The sequence below is a fragment of the Phoxinus phoxinus genome, assembly GCF_949152265.1.
Source record: "Phoxinus phoxinus genome assembly, chromosome: 14".
NCBI lineage: Eukaryota > Metazoa > Chordata > Actinopteri > Cypriniformes > Leuciscidae > Phoxinus > Phoxinus phoxinus.
This window is the reverse complement of record NC_136889.1, coordinates 26,600,084-26,621,379: the sequence shown is the minus strand read 5'-3', so window position 1 is coordinate 26,621,379 and position 21,296 is coordinate 26,600,084. Positions and strand designations below refer to the sequence as shown.

The window sequence follows — 21,296 nt, the reverse complement described above, 5'->3', positions numbered from 1 at the left end:
TATAAGCACCCACAGACCTCCCCACCACATCCCAAAGCATGGGCAAACTAGACCAACATTTTCTCAAGTTCTTAAACCTTTCAGTTATTCAGTATTTATGTAGTTGTATGTAGCATGATCTTAAAATCTGAATTTATATTCTTTCCCTTCTCTCAACAGGTTCCCTAGTCCCTTCATCATTTACTTTAAAACTTCAGCTTCGTTACAAAGCAAAAACAAAGGCACTTTTAAGAGCCACGTTTGTCTAGTTAATTGTTGTCAGTCCGTCTGGTTCTCTGTTGTTCTTGCTCTTTTGCTCTTCCCCCCTATACCTTTAGTGTTGTCTTGTTTGTCCTTGTTCATCATGAGTGACTATTCCAATTTGGAACAGGTCCTTAATGAGCTTGATGAACATTCTAAATTAAATTATGAACTCCAGATCTTGGACGATTTCATTAATAAGATGCCGGGAGAACAGGAGGCAGGACCATCCACCAGCCATCAACCTGTCCAGAAGGCTCCACCATCCACCAGCCATCAACCTGTCAGGTGGCTGAAGAGAGACAGTGAAGGAAATGTTGTCTATGACAGACCAAGATCATCCCGAAACCAAACGGGTCAGTTTTCTTTTTTCACTCATTACTTAAAGGAGAACTCCTGTGATTTTTCACATATCTAAAACAAAGATATAGATTGTTTTACAACTTGGGATTGAATACATGATTCAGTAATGTGTCTGGACAGTCTGGTATGAGATATGAGGTTTTTATTACATACTCATCCAAAGTGGTATAGACAACAAAATTGGGCCAATACGAGTTTGTATCATGTGGAATAAAATGAGCTTGTCAAAAAAATCTATGTAATTGTAATGCTGTAAAGGTTGATTTAGGTTTTATTTTCTGCTACAGCTACCTACAGTCGTAAGACTGGTGCTCATACTAGGATGTTGGACAGCAGCGTTGAGATAACCAACTACTGTCCTCCTGACACTGTTGGTATGTTCTTTATTTTGTCTCTATTAGTGCATTATGTTTATAGATTCTAATAATTACAATGTAAATTACATGTTTTTGCGACAGAATAACCTACAACATCCATGTTGCACACTTTGATAGTGTAGAAAATTGTTTTTAAATATGATGTACTATTTTAACAGAGACTTTCCTTGAAGAGCTAAACCACTCACAGGGTGATGACTTGGATGATCAGGAAACGGCACCCGCACCACCACGAGCTTCCTCAGACTGGTCTACTCGAAAAAGTCTCCTCTCAGAGAGGTGGGAGAAAGAGAGACCCTGTCTGGTGAATACCATGGTGGCACAACAAAATGCGACAACTCCGATCTGCCAACAATGTGGCAGCAGTCCAGCTGCTGTCCGTTGTCGTGACTGCCGACCACAACCATTCTTCTGTGCTGATTGTGATGTCAGTATACACCGAAACCACGTGTTCCACAACAGGGATGCAACAATAGCTGGATTCTTTCAGCCATTGCCTCCAACAACCTGTGTCGTGGAAAGGGCTCTTTCCCAGTGTGGTAAGCTGTATTTCCTTCTTTTTTCTTTTTTTTTGAGTGTCGCATTTAGGGCTGCAAAATTATTGCAATTGCAATATGATCCAACGCAACTGCCTAATGGTAAAATCTGCAAATAATCATGCATAGGTACATTTGTGACATTTTACTTTTATATTCACATCATCCTCATTGACTGTGCAACTTCTGGTTGGTGGGAGTGCGTGAAGAGTACAAAAATTCTGATTGGTGTACTTCAGTCGGTCAGTGGGTGTTAGTCTTCTTTTACAATGGCCGTGCTTACCTATCAGAGGTGGCACAAATTAAAGAGACATTTGGAATATTGAACTGAATCAAATCATTCACATTCAAAAATCGTATTGGAAATGGTAATCATGTAACTCTATTACGGTAATCAATCAAAAATGGTAATGGTATCTGTCAGAAAAAGCGCAATTATATATTGTGCAGCCCTAGTCCCATTCTCAGTTTATTTAAATAACTTCACAGTATAATGGGTTTCACAGGAATCTTTTGAGTACTTTCTCTGAAACACACTTAATGACCTTTTATCTTTAAAGCTTTTCAAATCATTGATTTTTCAAATCATTGATGATTATGGAATACTTCCCAGTTAGTACATAGGATGATGCATGTCTTTAATCCCTGCATATGATGTGTCTTTCAGTGTGTATTGTGCCGTTGGAGATGCCCGAGAAAATATGTAGTTGTTCTCCGGGATCGTTGAGTATCAACACAGGAAAAGTTGTTGCTGTGGTTACAATGAATGGTAAGAATAAACATTCCAGATCAAGTGGCTGTAGCGTCCATATCACATTGTGGGCAAAGTGACCATAGGGAGCTGGGTTGGACTTTAACCTGATTCCACCCCATAGGGCTCTCCCACTCGCTTTCTGCCACTTTTCATTGAATAAAAAAAAACAAGGCTGTGCTAATGGCTTTGTAAATGTGTCCTGATCTATTTCTATTCAAACTATAATTACATACATTACTTTCTCATTTGTGTATGTTGTTTTACACACATTTAATTTGCGGAAGTGCAGTGAATCATCTGTTCCTCCTGCACCAGCAAACACATCTCTCATCCCGGCCAGTCCTGCATAGAGCTTTTAAAACCTGTCCCGCGCTGCAGTCTTTTGTGTCGGGACATGCGGCAGGGACCTCTAGTTCCCAATGCATAGTCAGAGTTGTGCATAATACAATGTGTTTTTGATTTTTCCAGGACGATATGATCTCAGTATGCCTGAGATGAAATGCGAGGCATGCAAAGCCACTTGGAGCGCTGGAGTGGATGACTTGGTCCGTAATGACTACTGGCCTGCTACCCTTCACTTTTCTACGGTGTACGCTACAGATGTGTTTTGTTCATATGAAGAGTTGAAGATGGCAGCACCAGGACTGTCTTGCCAAGCATTTTTAAGAATGCTTGATCAACGAACTGTCCGCTTTGGCCGTGTGAGTATTAGTGGTGGGAATCACTAACAACTAGTACTAGTGTTGACGTGTATCGCAGAATGACTATGGTGACATTATCAACACTTTGATTATTATAATTGGAGCATGTTGATGATATCAAAAAACAGTGATTCAGCTATACTCAATACATTGATAGAACATCATATAAGATTCAAAGTCTTTGTGTAAAAACTACCGCTCAGTAAAAAATCTAAATTCGTACACTACATGTACAAAAGTATTGGAACAATTTATCAACTCAATCGCTCAAAACATTAGACCTGTGTATAAGATCAAGTATTGATGTCCTTGTCACATCCATCCTACTCATGCAGTTTGCATTCAGAAAAAAGCAAATAGGTCCATAAAGACATGGTTGGTTAAGTTTGCTGTGGGAGTTGAGTTTGCTGTGAAACTTGTCTTATTTTTATTTGGGACTTTGGTTGTGATGTTTTCTGTCTGTGACATACAAAGAGCCAAAAGATTTCCAATGATGCACTGGGCTGAGCGGCTGCCTGTGGAGTCTCGATGCTGGAGGATTTGGCGTCACCTTTGACGTTATTAACTTTAGTTAACTTAACTGTGAATTATGTTGACATGTTTTACTGTTCTGAAACAGACTGGGAAGATCACAGCAGACAGCTTCAGAAAAAGCTTTTTGGAGTGGGAGGCTGTTAGATTTGAGGTGGATAAGATCTGCAGGGAGGAGCATTTTGTCTGTCCTGCGTGCACCCCAGACATGCTTGCTGTTTCTGTGGACGGAAATCGCAAGCATTACCGCTTTAAGAATGCAGCAAGGTACTTACAAAATGTGTGTAATTTGCAGTGTTGTTAAAGTAACCTTTGCTGTGTCATATTGAAGGTCAATGTGTACCTTTCTTTCATTTAGATCTGAAGAACAAGCCTTATTTGATGGCATCTTCATTGCAAAAGATGATGAAGTAGAGAGATTTGTGGATTACATTCATTCTACCACCAACCATGTAAACTTGTTGTATAATATTCCTAAAAACACCACCAATAACATCTTACAGTTGACATTGTTTGGGTGAGTCCTGACTATTTATATCAACCTTTTTCCATGTTGTAGGTCTCTGGAAGAGGTGTCTGTGGAGGGGAGTGGTCAGCTGCCAGGGAAACGTCTACGAGATCCTCAAGTAAAATTGATGAGGAGGGACTTGAGCTTGCAGTCTGTCGACATGGAGTTTTTCTCGGCGCTCTCAACATGTTCAGGGGAGAAATCTATGCTTATCCCCTCTACCTGCAGAACAAGCTGGCAAATAAGCCAATAAGCTTTTTTGCAATGGATGTAACCTGCAAGTACTGGCCCTACCTCAACAAAGTGGCAAAAAGCTGCCCAGAGCTCCAGCACCTCCTTAGCATGAAACCATTCCTCTCAGTGTTTCATGCCAAAGCCCATGATTTTAAATGCGAGGTAAGAAAACATTAAACCCTAAACACCTGCAAAGGTATGTTGCAAGCTTTTAAGTATTTTCTTTAATAGGTTAAATGGAGTGGAGCTTACCAACAAGGGGCTGGATTGACACTTGGGGAGGAGGTTGAGCAGTGTAACGCCTTCCTCTCTAGGATTGCTGTGACCACGAAGCACATGTCCAAAGCAGGTAAGGTAACCACACACTGCACTACTTAGATTGAAAGTGTTACACGAAAATTGTAGCCAGTGAGGGACATGTGGTACAACACAGATTTGTGTATTTTTATTTTATTTTTTGCAGGACGTACAGACATGCTTACACTGATGGCCATGCGCTGGAATCAGCAAAAGTTTAATAACTTGGCTACTTCACTTGCCTGCCGATATCAGAAGGTAGAGATGAGTATCGTTATTTTCTTATATTGTAAATACCTTCTATTGGATATTTTTGTAGGTATTACTTTTGTTTTCTTTCTTTGTTATTTGAAGGCCACCAAACGCCTGGAAAGCCAACTTCAGGACCTGGAAAGCATGAGAATCCAGCTGGCAGTGACACAGGATGAAGTTGAGGGCTGGGTCACTGATATTAAGGAGTGGGCAGAAGGTGAGAGTTATACTATTACTTCAATGTCTCAGTTCTGCAGAATAATGGGAGACAAGTAATTACTGTTTTAAAATTAAATCATACTTACACTGTTTTCTTGGTCATATACTTATGCAATTAAAATGCAAAACTTTAGTATGTAGTGAATGCACACTGGAAATCATGTCAAAACAAAGTGCCCTGAAAGTACCTGAATGGTGCACAGTCCAAAAGTTGGAACATTGGACATTTCTCGCAGTTAGCAGATCCCATCTTGGCTACGTTGTCATTTTCTTCGGTACCCTGTTACATACTTCCTATACACGCTAAGAAATATGAAATTATTATTGAGAGACTCACCTGTCCTTCCTCCAGGAGCTTTTTTTTTATAAAGAAAAAAAAAAGGAAGCAAAGAGGGATAATCCTTATGACTTCCCTGTGGCGTTCTGTGATACATTGAGACTTAGCTCATTTCATTTACTGCCATGAAAATGTAAGTGAAATGTTTACACTTCTTTTCTTCTCAGCAACAACATCCAAAAATAATGCCGATCTTGACGCGGTGACCAGTAGAATGGAGGTGCTGGTGGCCAGCATTAAAAGAAGATCCCAGCGCCTTTACAAAGACACAGATGGCAGCAAAGGTCGGGCCCGGATTCGGCGCAAAATCAGAGAGGATAAGGCCATTCTTAGCTCTGTTGTTGAAAAGTACAACAGTATGGTTCCAGATACAGAAAGAATCGTCTTTGACAGCATTCTCTCTGACGAGACAGTTTGGCCATGGCAACTTTCACATGGTGGTATGTACACAAATCTGTTGACAATTTTGTTTGATTCACATAGTAGCACAAAACCAATTATGCCTTATCCCAGATTATCTCAGAAATTCTTTGAAAAATAATCATACTTACAATTGACTTATTTTCCAAAACTGTATCCCAGACGCTGTAGATTTGAAAACCAAGAGGAAGGCATTTGATGTTGTGATGGCAATAAGGAGACTTGAAGAGGAGAAGAAGATTGTTCTGTCTGAGATGGCAAAGCATTGGAAATCTCTTTCCACTCGTGCAGACACACTCAAGGAGATGTCATGCCAGCTTTCCAGTGAGGCATTGGAAAGTACGTATTTAAGTAATGTGTTGTAATACTATACTGTACATTGTAATTTTTTTCTGATAATTTTTTGTTTTACTCCCATAAGGTGAGCTGTGGGCTCTAAATGAAGAAGGGATCAAGGGTTTCCTCAGCTTAACTTTGAGAAAGAAGCAAGAAGTCACCAGAATGATGAAGCATGCAAGAGACTGTTATTCTCAAGTTTTGACTGGAACAAGTATGGACTTCCAGAATGATTGGGATGGATACGACAGTGATTCTGAACTGTCAGACAACTGAGTTTGAGTTTAAGGAGCTCTCAAAGTGAGAAATGAGCATGAACTCACTTTTGTTTTGATTTCTTATATTTGTCAGTAGTGATGTCAAAAGTACCGACTTCGGTACCAAGTCGGTACTGAAATTTAAAAAATGTGACGCTTTGAGCGCTGTTGAGCGGAATCGTTAACACCTCGGAATGGCCGGCCATTGTCACGTGCTCATCAAATATGTCTGTGATTGGCTACAATGATCAGGGCTTCAAAAACATGTTTTAAATATACATCAATAACGCTCTTCAGCGAGCGATTACACAGATACACACGGGAGCGTTTGAAAGCAGGCGTCTATCAGCGGATCGATCCACTGGCGCTGATAGACGCCTGCTTTTTTATTTGCTTTCAAAACACTTTCAAACACTTCCGTGTGCTCTCAAACGCTCCCATGTGTTGATCATTGTAGCCAATCACAGACATATCCGATGAGCTCCTGAACACAATGGCCAATCAGAGGTGTTTATGATTGCGCTCAAAGCGTCACATTTTTTTAATTTCAGTACCGACTTGGTACCGAAGTCGGTACTTTTGACAACACTATTTGTCAGTGTTTCCTTTTTAGTTTTTTAGCAGTGGGGGCAGGTCCAAAAAAATCACCAGTTAACTTAAATTTGCAAGACCAGGCTTAAATGAACTGACAACATAAGTTATACGACTTGCGGTTCTCAAGGAAGTACACACACAATCGCGGTGTGAAGCGTGTGTCCGCGCTATTCTCCGACATGCACTCTAACAATGCAGCCCTATTTTTGATACCGTGGGGGGCAGAAATGTTGCTGTGGGGGACCACCACGGTCAAATCAACATGGAAACACTGTTCGTAAGTCAGATATGCTTGAATAATAGTAATTATCATATCTACATGTGACATTACAACAATAATGTAGTTATACAAACTGAAATTAATTTAAGTAACTGTTTTTCCAATAGTCCTCTTCTGTTTATGGTAGAACAAAACTATGTGCAGAAAAGTTTGCAGGAAGGTGGGACATGTCCTAATGTTACATTTGAATTTTTTTGTTCATAATTAAATGTTTTGAAGAGTGTATTGGGCAAATTGGATTTTCCTTGATCTTCAACAGATATTGCTAAGGAATGCTAGTCACGTGTATATGAAGTTCTTAAGTTATTGTCAGTTATTGACCATTAAAACCTCCATATGTTCCCGTGTAAATGTGTATTGTAATAATAATAATAAACATAATTCCACTGATGTCATCTGCTGTGCAAATCTGAGTTTTTCGACAGTTTAATATGGACACACAAACCCATTTTTTCTGAATTTGGACTCTTAAATCTACTCACCTGCTACAGATGGTCTCTGAAAGGGATAGTTCACTTTAAAATGAAAAATCTGTCATCATTTACTCTCCCTCAAGTTGTCTCAAACCTGTATGAATTTCTTTCTTCTGTTGAACGCTAAGGAAAATATTTTGAAGAATGTCGGTAACCAAACAGTTAACTGGTCCCATTGACTTCCCTAGTATGTAAAAAAAAAAATACTATGGCAGTCAATGGGTACAGACTACTGTTTGGTTACTGACATTCTTCAAAATATCTCTCTTTGTGTTCAGCAGAAGAAATAAATTCATACAGGTTTGAAACAACTTGAGGGTGAGTAATGATGACAAAATTTTCATTTTAAATTGAAGAATCCCTTTAATAACTACATTTCCTGATCTAAGCACTTTGATTTGCCTTATAATATACTATATAAAAAAACTATAGTTAAGTGTTTAAAAATACAGCCTAATGGCTTGTTTGATTAATTTGCATTTGTTTTAACTTGTACTGTTGTGAAAAACAAAAAATAAACGATACAAAGAGAAGCGTTTTTATTATTATTTTCCATTCATATTTATTTAAAAAAAGGCAATTTTCTAATTTTGTGGTTGATAAATGTTAATAGCGGAGACTAAAGGGTAAAAAACATGAGCAAATGTATGTGTGGGACTTTGAAATCACTAAAATCACTTTGCATTATTAGTTGTTTAAATGAATTACTTTTTAGGAAATATCAATTTATGGGTTAGGGTTAGTGTACATATACAACATGTGTTTGGGCATTTTTGGCACACTGCTTCCTCAGCCTACTGCACACAGACATAACTCACACATCTCATTCAACCATTTCACAAGCTGATGAAAGGGTCGTGACATGGGTCAGAAGGTATCAGAGGTCATAAATAATGAACCAATGCATCAGCTCTGCTCCTATAGGCACCTTGGTGTGTATATGAACAATACTTTTGGCTGGAAGGCCCGTGTTGAAAGTGGGTGTTATCATTTAGAGCAAACACGGTGAATCAGAGGGTTTATGTTATACAATGCTGCATTACAGAGTATTTTAATATGACTGTCAAGAAGGTTGTGGAGAGGAATAGAAACCAGTCTCTCCAGGCAAGCATAAAGAATGTGGTCTGGTCCATCTTTATTCTCCATACCAAGTATGACCTCTTATCCTCTGGCAGAAGATATGGGTACCCCAATCTAAACTTAACATTTCTAAACTATAGGCCTATTTGGACCTACCTCAATTAAAACTTTAAATAATGTTGTTTGAGGCTGGTTGTGCAATAGCTTCATGATACAATGCAAATAGGCTAGTTGTGTGTTGCCCTTGTCACTGTTTGTGAAAGATGAGCAATAGATTGTTGCTGTGTGATGTGCTTCTGTCTGACTACATATCACTTTGTTTATGTTGTTTTTTATTGCAAGTATATGTCAGCTGTATGATAAAACAATATGTCAAGTGTTTTGTGTGAAGCATTTGAACTCAAGGCAGATATCCCTCTGGGGAGAATAAAGGAGGCTATCGCCCAAAGTGCATCATCTGCAAACCATGATATGTAAAAATTTAAACGTTGTCGTAGGACTATAGCAAACACATCGTTGGAAAGGTCTCAACCTGGAGAGTAACATATGTCAGTCTGAAGAGGATACATTACTCCTGCTTTGAAATATTGACCTCTGAACCTTGAACCCAGTCCATCTTTGAAGGCTTGTCATTTAGCAACAGAAGGTGCTAAACACATAAGAACAGCAGTTATAGAAAGCTCTGGGCCTCTGCTGTCATGTAGATATGGTCACCAAAGTTTACCCATTGTAAGCACTGTCAAATATGGTAATAAGCTATTTTCACCTATTTAACGATTATATTTTTAAAATCTGATGACACCAGTGTGTTCCCCATCCCAAAAAAACGCAGGGTATTTCCAAAATTTTACACTTTTAACTTCTAATTATGAGAAATATAACAATATACTTTAAAACTACAACTCCCTAAGAGACGCGCCACAGAAGCTGTTACAAAGCGTGTGCACTTGTAGTTAATATATGTTCCCGCCGAGCGGAGCAGCACATAGGTCACTACGTCACTTACTGGAACAAAGCTGAGCAACGTGTTGCACTTGCTGATGAGACCTATTTCCCCAATCCTCTTAATATTCTTATTTTATTTTTTTCATTTTTATTTAGTATGTATGGTTTTTTGTTTTGTTTTGTTTTTATTGTGTTCTTATTTTGTTTGTTTTGTTCTTTGTCTCTGGTATGGTATGTCTGTATAAATGTTTGATTGTATATTGATGGTTTTACACGTTTGTACCCATTGTTGCCTTCAATAAAAAAAAAAAAAAAAAAAACGTGTTGCTGGTGACAAAACCAATGATTAGCCTATATATATATATATGTACATTGAAGCGATGCGTTAAAGACCACCTGATCGCTGTCCGATTATGTGGGATATGGGCTTTGAAATCGTCTTGCTCGGATCATATCGTAAATGTTCTGTATTACACTACAGCATACTGTAATATTTCACCGGTAATAAGACCGAAATAATATTATTAAAATAAAGAAATGAATAGCCTACCATGATAACATCTAAATAAATATTGATAGATGTGAGGTTATAGTTTTAAAAATATAAATAAACAACAAAGAAACCTGACTTCCCTGGCCCATTTAGACTGAAATAATAACATTAAAAGTAAAAAAAAAATATATTATTGTCTTCTGCTTTTTACCCATCCGGGGGTAGACTTGCACACACACATTCAGTGCGTCTAAGTCAATGGAAGGCCACAGTGCAGCAGCCAGGGTTTCATGTGCCTTGCCTTTAGGAGCCTTTTTAAAAAGCCTTTATAAACCTTCCTGAATTAGAAACCATGCTTTCAAAATTTTAGAGGCTTCTGGACCCTCATGACCTCTGGTCCTGGTAAGCCTGTTCATTTATCTACCCCTGCCTACCTCAGCTACCCTTTACACAGAAAATGTATGGTTTAGCTGGTGGAATCAACTTTCTCTTAATGGTGTCAATTATTATGAATGAAAACATGTTCCACCTCCCTGCTCCCTACATACTTGGTGCATCATATTGCAATATATCATTTGACGCGTTGACAATTTCAGCTGATTGGCTAACCCACATGTTGAATGAAAGACATAAACAGAAATATAGTTATACTTTGATTTATTTGAACACAGCTTTTAACAAAAATCAATAATAATAAAGACAAAAAAACAGCATGACAGCATGTTAGGGTGGAAACCATTGAAAGTGTGTAACGTAACGTAGCTCCTCCTCGTCTAAAATCATCACATCTGCAACCAGGATGGCTGTGCCCGTAACGGCGAACTCGACAACTCATAGCAGGTATTTAACTCATATTGAATTATAGACCAATGGGTGACGTCACACATGGTTGGCACCTGGTGGGAACTGGCATGCCGGCTCCCATGTCGCCTCCCAGATTTTTCCACTATCAGTAACAAAAAAACAAAAAACAAAAAAATCACATTAGAGCAGTGAAAAACAGAGGAGCCATTTTAACATAAGTTTCACAGCATAAATATTTTCAAAAAATATTGAACGGTCTTGTATTTAATTGTTTTTATACAAACCTATACATATATAGTGCTTGATGCATTGTAACAGATAAACATCAGCCACTCTCATCGATAAACAAGGATGATCTTGGCCGATACTAATGTATATATATCAGTGAATGTCTACTTCCTACATAGAATCACACAGGGGCAATTATGCATGGTACTGAAAAGAGCAAGTGGCTAAATCCTGTAGACAATATTTGACACTGCATTTAATCCATCCTATACCAATAGTGTAATCAACAGTGTAATTAATATACAGGTGGATCTCCAAAATTACAATATTGTGCAATATTTCAAGCAATTTTTGTTGTTTTAATCTTGATGATTACAGCTTACAGCTCATGAAAACCAAAAATCATCAACTCAAAATATTAGAATAAAGAGGAATACAGAAATGTCGACCTTTTAAAAATAAATGTACAAATCTGACTTATCAAAAATTGTTATTGCATACACTCTATACTTGGTCTGGCTGCTTTTGCACACATTACTGCATCAGTGTGGTGTGGTATGGAGGCCATCAGTGTATGGCATTGCTGAGGTGTTATGGAAGCCCAGGTTGGTTTGATAGCGACCTTGAGGTTGTCTGTAATGTTGGGTTTGTAGTCTATCATTGTCCTCTCTATGGGGTTCAGGTGAGATGAGTTAAGCACAGCAATACCATGCTAAGTAAACCAGTTACTAGCAGTTTTGGCACTGTGGCAGAGGCAGAGTCCTGCTGGAAAAGGAAATCAGCATGTACATAAAGCCCGTCAGCAGATGGAACCATGCTCTAAAATCTCCAGGAAGAAGGCTGCATTGACTCTGGACTTAAAACCTAGTGGACATGATAATTCTCTCAACGCTGTGCTTGTTGGTTGCAAAACTTTGAGACCCACCTGTACATTTAAAGTTGTGTGTGCTACAATATACATTCCAACCTTTATCCACCACCTATGAGATGGTTAAAAGTGGAAACAGAAAGAACATGTATGAAGGCAATATAAACCAATATAAAGCAGTACTTACCATGCAGAGCAAGGTAACCAGTTCACCCTTACTTCTGCTTGCCCCTACAGAAAGACACAAACATATAATCAGTTTTTGAACTTGGCCTTCAGTTGAACATAATTGGACTCAAATTACCACTCGCTTAAATGGTCAGTATTTTGTGATATGTGAAATGCCAGATGAGTCACAGACAATGGAGAGATGATCAGAGCCTAATGAAAAATATATGTCTTACCTCATTTATCCTTCTTCCTGTTATGGAGTCATATTTAAAAACTTTTTGCCTACTACATTTCCGGCAACCTTAAATGACAAAAAAAAGACAAATGAATGAACCATAAATGTCCAAAACCTTTAAATGAAAGTAGTCAAGATAGTCCCTATCTCATCATATAATTAAAATTGAAATTAATGACAATGTCAGCAAAGCCGAGCACAGCGCTTTGATGGGCGTACTGCTTTTGCTCTGGTCTACGGGTGCGCGCGCGCCCTTCCAGGAGAAGTGCCCTTAGGACCCGTTTAAGGAGATTCCGCCGCATCTGACGTCACACACGCCCATACTCAAAAAAACCTTTCCGAAACTTGTGACAAACCCGGATGGAGTATTTTTGGCACAGAAATACTCCATCAAACATACAACTTAATTTTTGAAACTTTGTCCATGTTTAGCATGGGAATCCAACTCTTTAACAGTGTAAAAAACTCAGTATGCATGAAATGGCATTTCACCCCCCCTTTGACAAATTCTTTGGGGAACCAAAACATTAATACATAAAAACCTGGGGAACAACATTAACCATTGTCCTTGAACTTTGAAAATGTCAGTGGTGGGGGTGGGGGTGGGACTGATGACTGCCCACTGATGTATGTGTGTGTGTGTGTGTATTCATCTCTCCTCAAGTGTGTATTGCTCATTGCTTTACTCCTAGAGTGTGTGTTCAGTATTGAAATGTATGTATGCGAGGACAAACTCCTTTGTGTATCAGACTGGCCACTGAAAACGACTCGCTATTAAAGGGTTAGTTCACCCAAAAATGAAAATAATGTCATTAATGACTCACCCTCATGTCGTTCTAAGCCCGTAAGACCTCCGTTCATCTTCGGAACACAGTTTAAGATATTTTAGATTTAGTCCGAGAGCTTTCTGTCCCTCCATTAAAAATGTATATGCGATATACTGTCCATGTCCAGACAGGTAATAAAAACATCATCAAAGTAGTCCATGTGACATCAGTGGGTTAGTTTTTTTTGGTCCAAAAATAACACAAAATAAGACTTTATTCAGCATTGTATTCTCTCCCGGGTCTGTTGTCAATCCTTCACAGTTACGCTGATGGCGTAAGACGCTGATGACGTGTTATCTGGTGCGCCCGAGCTTCATTTATAGACTGAGGGAAATGCACGCTGTAAAAGTGTCTCATCCGCGACATGCACATTTACGCACCATTAAAAAAATGATATCCACGCAAACAATGTAGAATAGCTTGAATATAGCGTGCGTCTCCCTCAGACTGTAAACGAAGCTCGGGCGCACCAGATAACACGTCATCAGCGTCTTACGTCAGCAGCGTCACTGCAGAGTCCTGAACGCAGATTGACAACAGACCCGGGAGAGAATACAATGCGGAATAAAGTCTTATTTTGTGTTATTTTTGGACCAAAAAGTATTTTCGATGCTTCAAAAACTTCTAACTAACCCACTGATGTCACATTGACTACTGTGATGATGTTTTTATTACCTTTATGGACATGGACAGTATACCGTATATACATTTTCAATGGAGGGACAGAAAGCTCTCGGACTAAATCTAAAATATCTTAAACTGTGTTCCGAAGATGAACGGAGGTCTTACGGGCTTAGAACGACATGAGGGTGAGTCATTAATGACATTATTTTCATTTTTGGGTGAACTAACCCTTTAACTAATTGACTGTACTTAAATTTACCTGAAGATTTATGTATTTCATGAACAATGATTACAAAAAGGGAAAATTCATACATAGTGTGCTAAGACCACAGTTCACTTACACTTTCTTTTTTTGGGGGGGGGGGGGTTGTTCCTTCACAGGCTGGGGCTCTGGCTGGGGCTCGGGCTGGGCCTGATGCTGCGGTATTGGCTGGGCCTGAGGCTGGGGCTCGGCCTGATGCTGGGCCTCTGGCTGGGGCTCGGCCTGATGCTGGGCCTGAGGCTCGGGCTGGGCCTGATGCTGCGGTATTGGCTGGGCCTGAGGCTGGGGCTCGGCCTGATGCTGGGCCTCTGGCTGGGGCTCGGCCTGATGCTGGGCCTGAGGCTCGGGCTGGGCCTGATGCTGCGGTATTGGCTGGGCCTGAGGCTGGGGCTCGGCCTGATGCTGGGCCTGAGGCTGGGGCTCGGCCTGATGCTGGGCCTGAGGCTGGGGCTCGGCCTGATGCTGGGCCTCTGGCTGGGGCTCTGGCTGGGCCACTGGCTGGGGCTCTGGCTGGGCCACTGGTTGGGCCTCTGGCTGGGGCTCTGGCTGGGCCACTGCCTGGGGCTCTGGCTGGGCCACTGGCTGGGGCTCTGGCTGGGCCACTGGCTGGGGCTCTGGCTGGGCCACTGGTTGGGCCACTGGCTGGGCCTCTGGCTGGGGCTCTGGCTGGGCCACTGGCTGGGGCTCTGGTTGGGCCACTGGCTGGGGCTCTGGCTGGGGCTCTGGCTGGGCCACTGGCTGGGGCTCTGGTTGGGCCTGATGCTGGGGCTCTGGCAATGTTGTCATGGAGTTCCCTACAATATTGTATGTGTATGTTAATTTTCGATATTTCCCCATCATAAAAAACCCTACTTTAAAACCGTCATGACTTAAATTACACAAATCCTACCTTCTTTGATTAATAAAAAATTGTAGGCCCTTCTCATGGTGGCCACAATATTTAGATTATCCTCAGTGGGTGGCAGATGGGTCACCACATCGGCCACCAACTTTCCAGAGGCCTTTTCCTTCCTGGCGAAAAATAGAATGGGGATATAGCCCAATGCACTTAGTTTTTTAACCTGTAATAAATAAATGCAGTCAGCAAACATTAGTTATTCCCACTTCTAGTCCTAAATACTTTTACATTTACATTTATGCATTTGGCAGACGCTTTTATCCACAGAGACTTACATTGCATTATCCTATTCATTTATACATAGGTATGTGCAATCCCCTGGGATCGAACCCACAACCTTGCGTTGTTAATGCAATGCTCTTACCACTGAGCTACAGGAAAGCTTTTCACTTTTATGACAAGGGGGAGGTTGGAGTACTCTGGATTCGGGCAAAAATCCAGAGCTCGGAGTCCTACCCCTGACAGCACGCCAAATACGCATCTTCAAAAATCTTTACTCTGTTTAATTGATGTAAGTGTGTGAACTCATGAAATATGTACTTTATACCAGTGGTTCTCAAAGTGGATTTGCTTTGAATATGAAAGTTGTGCTTTATCGTTAAGAAATGCTTATTAATGACGATGTAATGATCTAGAATCTACATATAAAATCTTGATTATACATGCACTAATAAATTAAAACATTAACATTTAACTTTTTTGTGATTATGACTAATCAAGTCAATCTGTTGTGAATCACTTGAATCACTTCACTCAGGACATGATGAACCGTTCTTCCTGCTGCTTAGCTTGGCTTATTTGCCATTTAGATAGCTGATGAACGTGGATAAATGTTTGAGTGGATAAATGTAATAAGCCACATCATTAAGTGATTCAAAATCCAAAGTTGACTAAAGACCAAGTTAGTACACACCAGCTAGAAAACACGGAATAGTGGACCCGAACACAACTTCAGAGAATAGAAATGGCATCTAAGTATACAAACGGTAGCAAGCATATGCTTAATTGTTTTGATTATGAGGGGGTCCTTGGAAATTTTTCTCCCACACAAAGGGTCCTTGGGACGAACAGTTTTGAGAACCCCAGCTTTATATAACCAATATTCATGTAATGTTGTGCTGGATGCTGGTGGTCTAGTAGTTAGCAATCTGGGTTTCTAAAGGGAACACTAAAAGTCCTGACACCCTTCAAAAATAATTATATTGATTGGACACACACAAAAAAAAAAATATGATAACAAAAATACACTCCCTCTAGTGTATTAGACTCCCTCTTTATGGCCACCTATCCACCTGATCCAAACACTCTCCTCCCCCCCTTGGTTGGTCTACCTGTCTCTGCCCAAGGCAAATGCAGCTTGGGGGACAAACAGAAACACTCATTTGGGAATGCCACCAACGGACATAAAATAGCCAGCCGCTCTACAGAACCTGGTCTCGGTCCTACTCCAGTAGGTATGGTTGAATCCTTACCACTTTTAACGCGACATTACTATCTCCCCTGTAGTAATTCAAATGTTTTTTCAAGTTGTGGCTTTGAAATAGGACACCTGGAATATGGCCTTGCTTTTACCAACACATATGTTGCACACAGCATGGCTTTCCCGCATGTCCTGAGTTATTTTGCCACGTCATCATGCACTTTCTCTAAAAATAACGCAGCGCAAGGCACTATAAGTGTGAGATGCAATAATATTCACATGCTAGGGGTGGTAGTGCAAGGTGGGAGCATGTTATCTACTTACATAATCATGCAAGACTGTCTTTAATAATGACTCTGGGTCTGGATTATGAGTTATGATCTGCCTTTAGCAGAGACAGAGACTTCAGTAACACGCATACTGAAGTACCCGTGTGGTACTAAAGCAAGGTTATTACAATGTATCTGGTTGTATATGTAAACAAATATACATGAGTGCCTTTCAAAAAGAAAGTATATTCCATGCATGTCAAGCAAATTACAAATTTATTAAAATAAAATGTTACACCAATGCCATCTATGACTACCTCAAATTCATTCACTGACATATTAAACTTATTTTTGTAAAATGAGGCCCTTGCCTTATCACACAATATTAATGAAACAAACAACAAATCATATTGCTTAATGAAATATGAGCATTTCTACTTACTGCAATATGGGCAGAGTCCACCACTCTTCCCGCATTTCTATTTTTCAGGATCCTTTCCCCCCACTTCCTGTCCAGGGTCACCTTTTTGGCCGCTACTTTGCTTTTCTGTGAGATGGCTGCAAAACAAGAGCTGCAGGTTTTGCGGCTCACCTGTGTTGGTAAAAGTATACCAAAGTGAGACATCAGATCCACAGTCACAGAGAAGAAGTACAATCAAGATACAGTTTAATTTGGCTGTATAAAGGAAAGAAAGGAACACACAAAGCACAATGCAATTCAGAATATGCGTCTCTCGATTGACACAGGATTATTATTATTATACAGTGAAAGTGGCAGATGTAGGAGACACCCAGGCTACTCTAATCAATGTTGCCTATGGCGCTTGGTGCAAAACAAGCAATCAAAATATATATCAACCAGACGTCTTACATTATTACTGTTTTGTAACAGTACATACATACAGGGTCATTTAGTAGGAGCATACTTTAGTGTCCAATTGACCTAATAATGAGAAATGTAGAACATTAAAACCACATATTTGAATATTAGACATGATGCTCTATTCCACTTTCCCTCACCTGGTTAGGTGCTTGGCAGGAGGGGCAAGGCTTGAACTTCCTTCGAGGCATTCTGAAATCTACACCACACCCACACACACTTTTTCTACAGTGCACTTTAGACAGCATCAACAAACACAACACAACTTATTGGCATAGTCGATCATTTTTGTTATATCATTGTTAAATATTTTCTAATTCACCAATTTTGGAAGCAACTTTATACTATAATTACTGACTGATTCATATATATATATATATATATATATATATATATAATATAATATAATATAATATATATATATACACATATACATATATGTATATATATATATATATATATATATGAATCAGTCAGTAATTTATGACAGCATTACTTATTACATTATTTATACATATGAATTATTTTATTTCATATTGAAAAATTGTGATGCCACAATGTAGAAGTTATGAATTAATTTGTACTGTTAATTCTGGATTTATTTTGGGTGTTTATTATATATATAATTATGCGTGGATTTTTCACAATTAGGCTGTAAAACAAACCAATCTGGCAACACCGTTCCTCATTCTGAACATAATGTTGAGTTGTGGGCAAATTTAATGCTGAAAATCTTACATTCCCCTATGACTTTACCTTACATGATTAACTTATATGCGACATAAATGAACTTGAATTCAATTAACATTAGCTAACTTTGCTAGCCTGCACATTTGGTGCAGAAAGCTATATTTGTATAATGTCTTCTATCATTTATCGTCATAAGAAATGGCCACCTTACAAATCTAAAGTTTCTAAACACAACTTCTTGTCCCGATTCAACAGTTTTTGATGTGTAAATGTAAGAATAATATCCATCTCTATTAATTAACCCTTCTACTTACCGAGTGGAAAATCGCAATGGACCTTGGGATCGCCCATACGGTGACGTCAGCGTTATTAATTTAGAGGATTTAATAATAAAAAATAATAAAAAATAAACGTTTGTGTGATTAATTGAACACAATCGTAGCATATTATATATATTTATTAAAATCAATAAACCTCCGATAAAAATACGTTATCCAGCATGTTATAGTTAAAGCAGTGTCCTACCTATGACAAGAAAACGCTTAAACTGCTTACTTGCACGCCACGGGAGTTGTTAAACTCACCTTTTAATGCCGTTTTACCTGCAGTTGAGTGTTGTTAAACTCACCTTTTAATGCCGTTTTACCTGCAGTTGAGTGTTGTTAAACTCACCGCTGAATGCGGTTGTACACCATGTGCGTTGTTAAACTCACCGCTAATGAACGCGCTAAACCTTTGCGCAGAGGGTACTTTGATATCAGATTGCGAGGGTTTTTAAACATCAAAAACCAGTTGGAGGGCCAGATAAAAATGATCTGGGGGCCACCATTTGACTCGCCCTGGCATAGATCATTTTTTGTGAGCCTATTCCTTTTTATTTTTATTTATTGTAGTCTCCTCATACAAGGCAGACAACGGGTTGGGGTGTGGTAACCCAAGACGTCAAATATCAACGCTGTTGAAGTCTATAGGACTACCCTGCACGTTGAAAAATAACGCCAAAGGTATACCCAGTGCGTTAAAAAGTGACGCCAGGTTCCCTTGGCCATGCGTCAGACCTTTGACGAGTAGGGAGTGAGACTGTGTTGAACATCACAAGCAATCAATGGCATTATAGCCAACTATTCCTGCCAAACTTTCATGGTTGCAGTTAGTGTTACTACAGTAAATCCATGGTGAATGTTGCAGATCTGGACACTGGATAGTTCATTCACGGCACAATGTTTCTTCCTGGTTTCCACGCGCTGTTTGATCCGTTAATAACGGAGAAATGTGAATGTTTCTCTCTAGATCTCGCAGCGATGTTATTACTTCTGTGGCAAATTCAAATGCTTTCTTTACTGGATCTCGCTGTGTAGTGTGTAGTGTCGTATGATCACGATCGGCTCGCGCTGCACTGGTCCAAACTGATAAACGGTCCGTCAACCACACAATAACGAGCAGTTTCGTTCCGCATGCATTATGTTTGCCATTTGATGTTGGGCACTGTTGTGGTCTATGAGCGCGCTTGCCACGCGCAACGCGCCTACATTTGAAATTAAACGATTTTTTTATTGAAATCGGCATTGTTAGTACATGATTTTTTTCAAAACTTTGAAAAAATATTTTTATATAAAATTATTATTAGAACATTTTATGCATCTTTATTCACCTCAAAGCATCCGCTCCCGCGCCCCCCCTGTGAACTCTGGCGCCCCCCTGAGGGTGTGTACTTACTAAATGTGTAAATGTAATTACTAATTACTCATAGACATCTTCTGATGATGCATCAGTAGTCCATATGACCTTCTGAACATATTATTGGCCAAAGAATCCTTGAACATGTTGACTCCATTTGACATGTGCAAAATATAATTGTGTGTTTTCTTTTTTTATTGTCTATGTTTTTCATAGACAACAATATTTTTCAATGCACAACGTTAGATCGTTGGTGCAATGCCAATGCAACAGCACAAATGCTATCTCTTTAATGCACATGGGAATAATATAGTTTTAGAATGCGATGCAAGAAGTGCATTGGATATATGTTATTTTGTAATGCACAATGTTTTATCGTTTGTGCAATGTTATCTGGCATTGCATTACTTACCAGAACTAACTCATCCCCATGCGCATTAAAGAGATAACGTGTTTTGCATTGCATTGCACAAACGATATCAAGTTGTGCATTGAAAAATAACATTTAAGCTATGCAATTGTTGCATTGCATTGCTTACCAGAACTAACTCATTCCCATGTGCATTAAAAAGATAACATATGTGTTGTTGCATTACATTGCACGAACGATATTAAGTTGTGCATTGAAAAATAACATATAAGCTATGCACTTGTTGCATTGCATTTCTTACCAGAACTAACTCATTCCATTGTGCATTAAAAAAATAGCATACATAATGTGTTTTGCATTGCCTTGCACGAACGATTTTACGTTGTGCATTGAAAAATAACATATAAGCTATGCAATTGTTGCATTGCATTGCTTACTAGAAATAACTCATCCCCATGTGCATTAAATAGATAACATATGTGTTGTTGCATTACATTGTACAAATGATATAACGTTGTGCATTGAAAATTAACATATTTGCAATGCACATTTTGCATTGCATTCCAAAACTATATAATTTCATTTGCATTAAAGAGATAACATATGTGTTTTGCATTGCCTTGCACGAACGATTTAACGTTGTGCATTGAAAAATAACATATAAGCTATGCAATTGTTGCATTGCATTGCTTACCAGAACTAACTCATTCCCATGTGCATTAAAGAGATAACATATGTGTTGTTGCATTACATTGCACAAACGATATCAAGTTGTGCATTGAAAAAAAACATATCTGCAATGCACATTTTGCATTGCATTCCAAAACTATATCATTCTCAGTTGCA

At 39.2% G+C, this 21,296-nt stretch overlaps 2 protein-coding genes across 4 annotated transcripts; one reads left to right on the top strand and one right to left on the bottom strand.

The window, feature by feature from the left end:
- Positions 1-400: 400 nt before the first annotated feature.
- On the top strand, positions 401-7,847 carry LOC307010751 (uncharacterized protein). Its single transcript, XM_079635726.1, has 14 exons — positions 401-596; positions 891-977; positions 1,139-1,519; positions 2,184-2,285; positions 2,739-2,971; positions 3,591-3,769; positions 3,861-3,954; positions 4,062-4,406; positions 4,476-4,593; positions 4,708-4,799; positions 4,896-5,010; positions 5,517-5,789; positions 5,932-6,108; positions 6,191-7,847. Exons 1-14 carry the CDS (start codon positions 443-445, stop codon positions 6,379-6,381), a joined length of 2,541 nt encoding a protein of 846 aa, XP_079491852.1. The 5' UTR covers positions 401-442; the 3' UTR covers positions 6,382-7,847.
- A 3,020-nt stretch (positions 7,848-10,867) lies between these two features.
- On the bottom strand, positions 10,868-18,095 carry LOC307010545 (uncharacterized protein). Of its 3 annotated transcripts, XM_079635333.1 has the most exons (7): positions 17,854-18,095; positions 17,276-17,425; positions 15,136-15,307; positions 14,326-15,040; positions 12,532-12,599; positions 12,315-12,358; positions 10,868-11,173 (listed from the first exon to the last, which is right to left on the bottom strand). In XM_079635333.1, the coding sequence occupies exons 1-5, from the start codon at positions 17,959-17,961 to the stop codon at positions 12,584-12,586; spliced, it is 1,161 nt and encodes a 386-aa protein (XP_079491459.1). In that variant the 5' UTR covers positions 17,962-18,095; the 3' UTR covers positions 10,868-11,173; positions 12,315-12,358; positions 12,532-12,583. The 3 variants fall into 3 exon arrangements, 1 of the variants encoding a protein (XP_079491459.1); XR_013800209.1 differs by lacking the exons at positions 14,326-15,040; positions 15,136-15,307 and adding an exon at positions 11,761-12,024; XR_013800210.1 differs by lacking the exons at positions 14,326-15,040; positions 15,136-15,307; positions 17,276-17,425; positions 17,854-18,095 and adding an exon at positions 11,761-12,024 and having other exon boundaries at positions 12,532-13,321.
- Positions 18,096-21,296: the final 3,201 nt, after the last annotated feature.

Coding starts and splice junctions, on each gene's coding strand:
- LOC307010751 (XM_079635726.1), top strand. CDS start 443: ATGCCGGGAGAACAGGAGGCAGGACCATCCACCAGCCATCAACCTGTC. Junction 3,770..3,860: donor CGCTTTAAGAATGCAGCAAG/GTACTTACAAAA, acceptor TCTTTCATTTAG/ATCTGAAGAACAAGCCTTAT. Junction 4,800..4,895: donor TTGCCTGCCGATATCAGAAG/GTAGAGATGAGT, acceptor TGTTATTTGAAG/GCCACCAAACGCCTGGAAAG.
- LOC307010545 (XM_079635333.1), bottom strand. CDS start 17,961: ATGCTGTCTAAAGTGCACTGTAGAAAAAGTGTGTGTGGGTGTGGTGTA. Junction 17,426..17,853: donor CCTGCCAAGCACCTAACCAG/GTGAGGGAAAGT, acceptor TTACCAACACAG/GTGAGCCGCAAAACCTGCAG. Junction 15,308..17,275: donor TGGACTCTGCCCATATTGCA/GTAAGTAGAAAT, acceptor TATTTATTACAG/GTTAAAAAACTAAGTGCATT.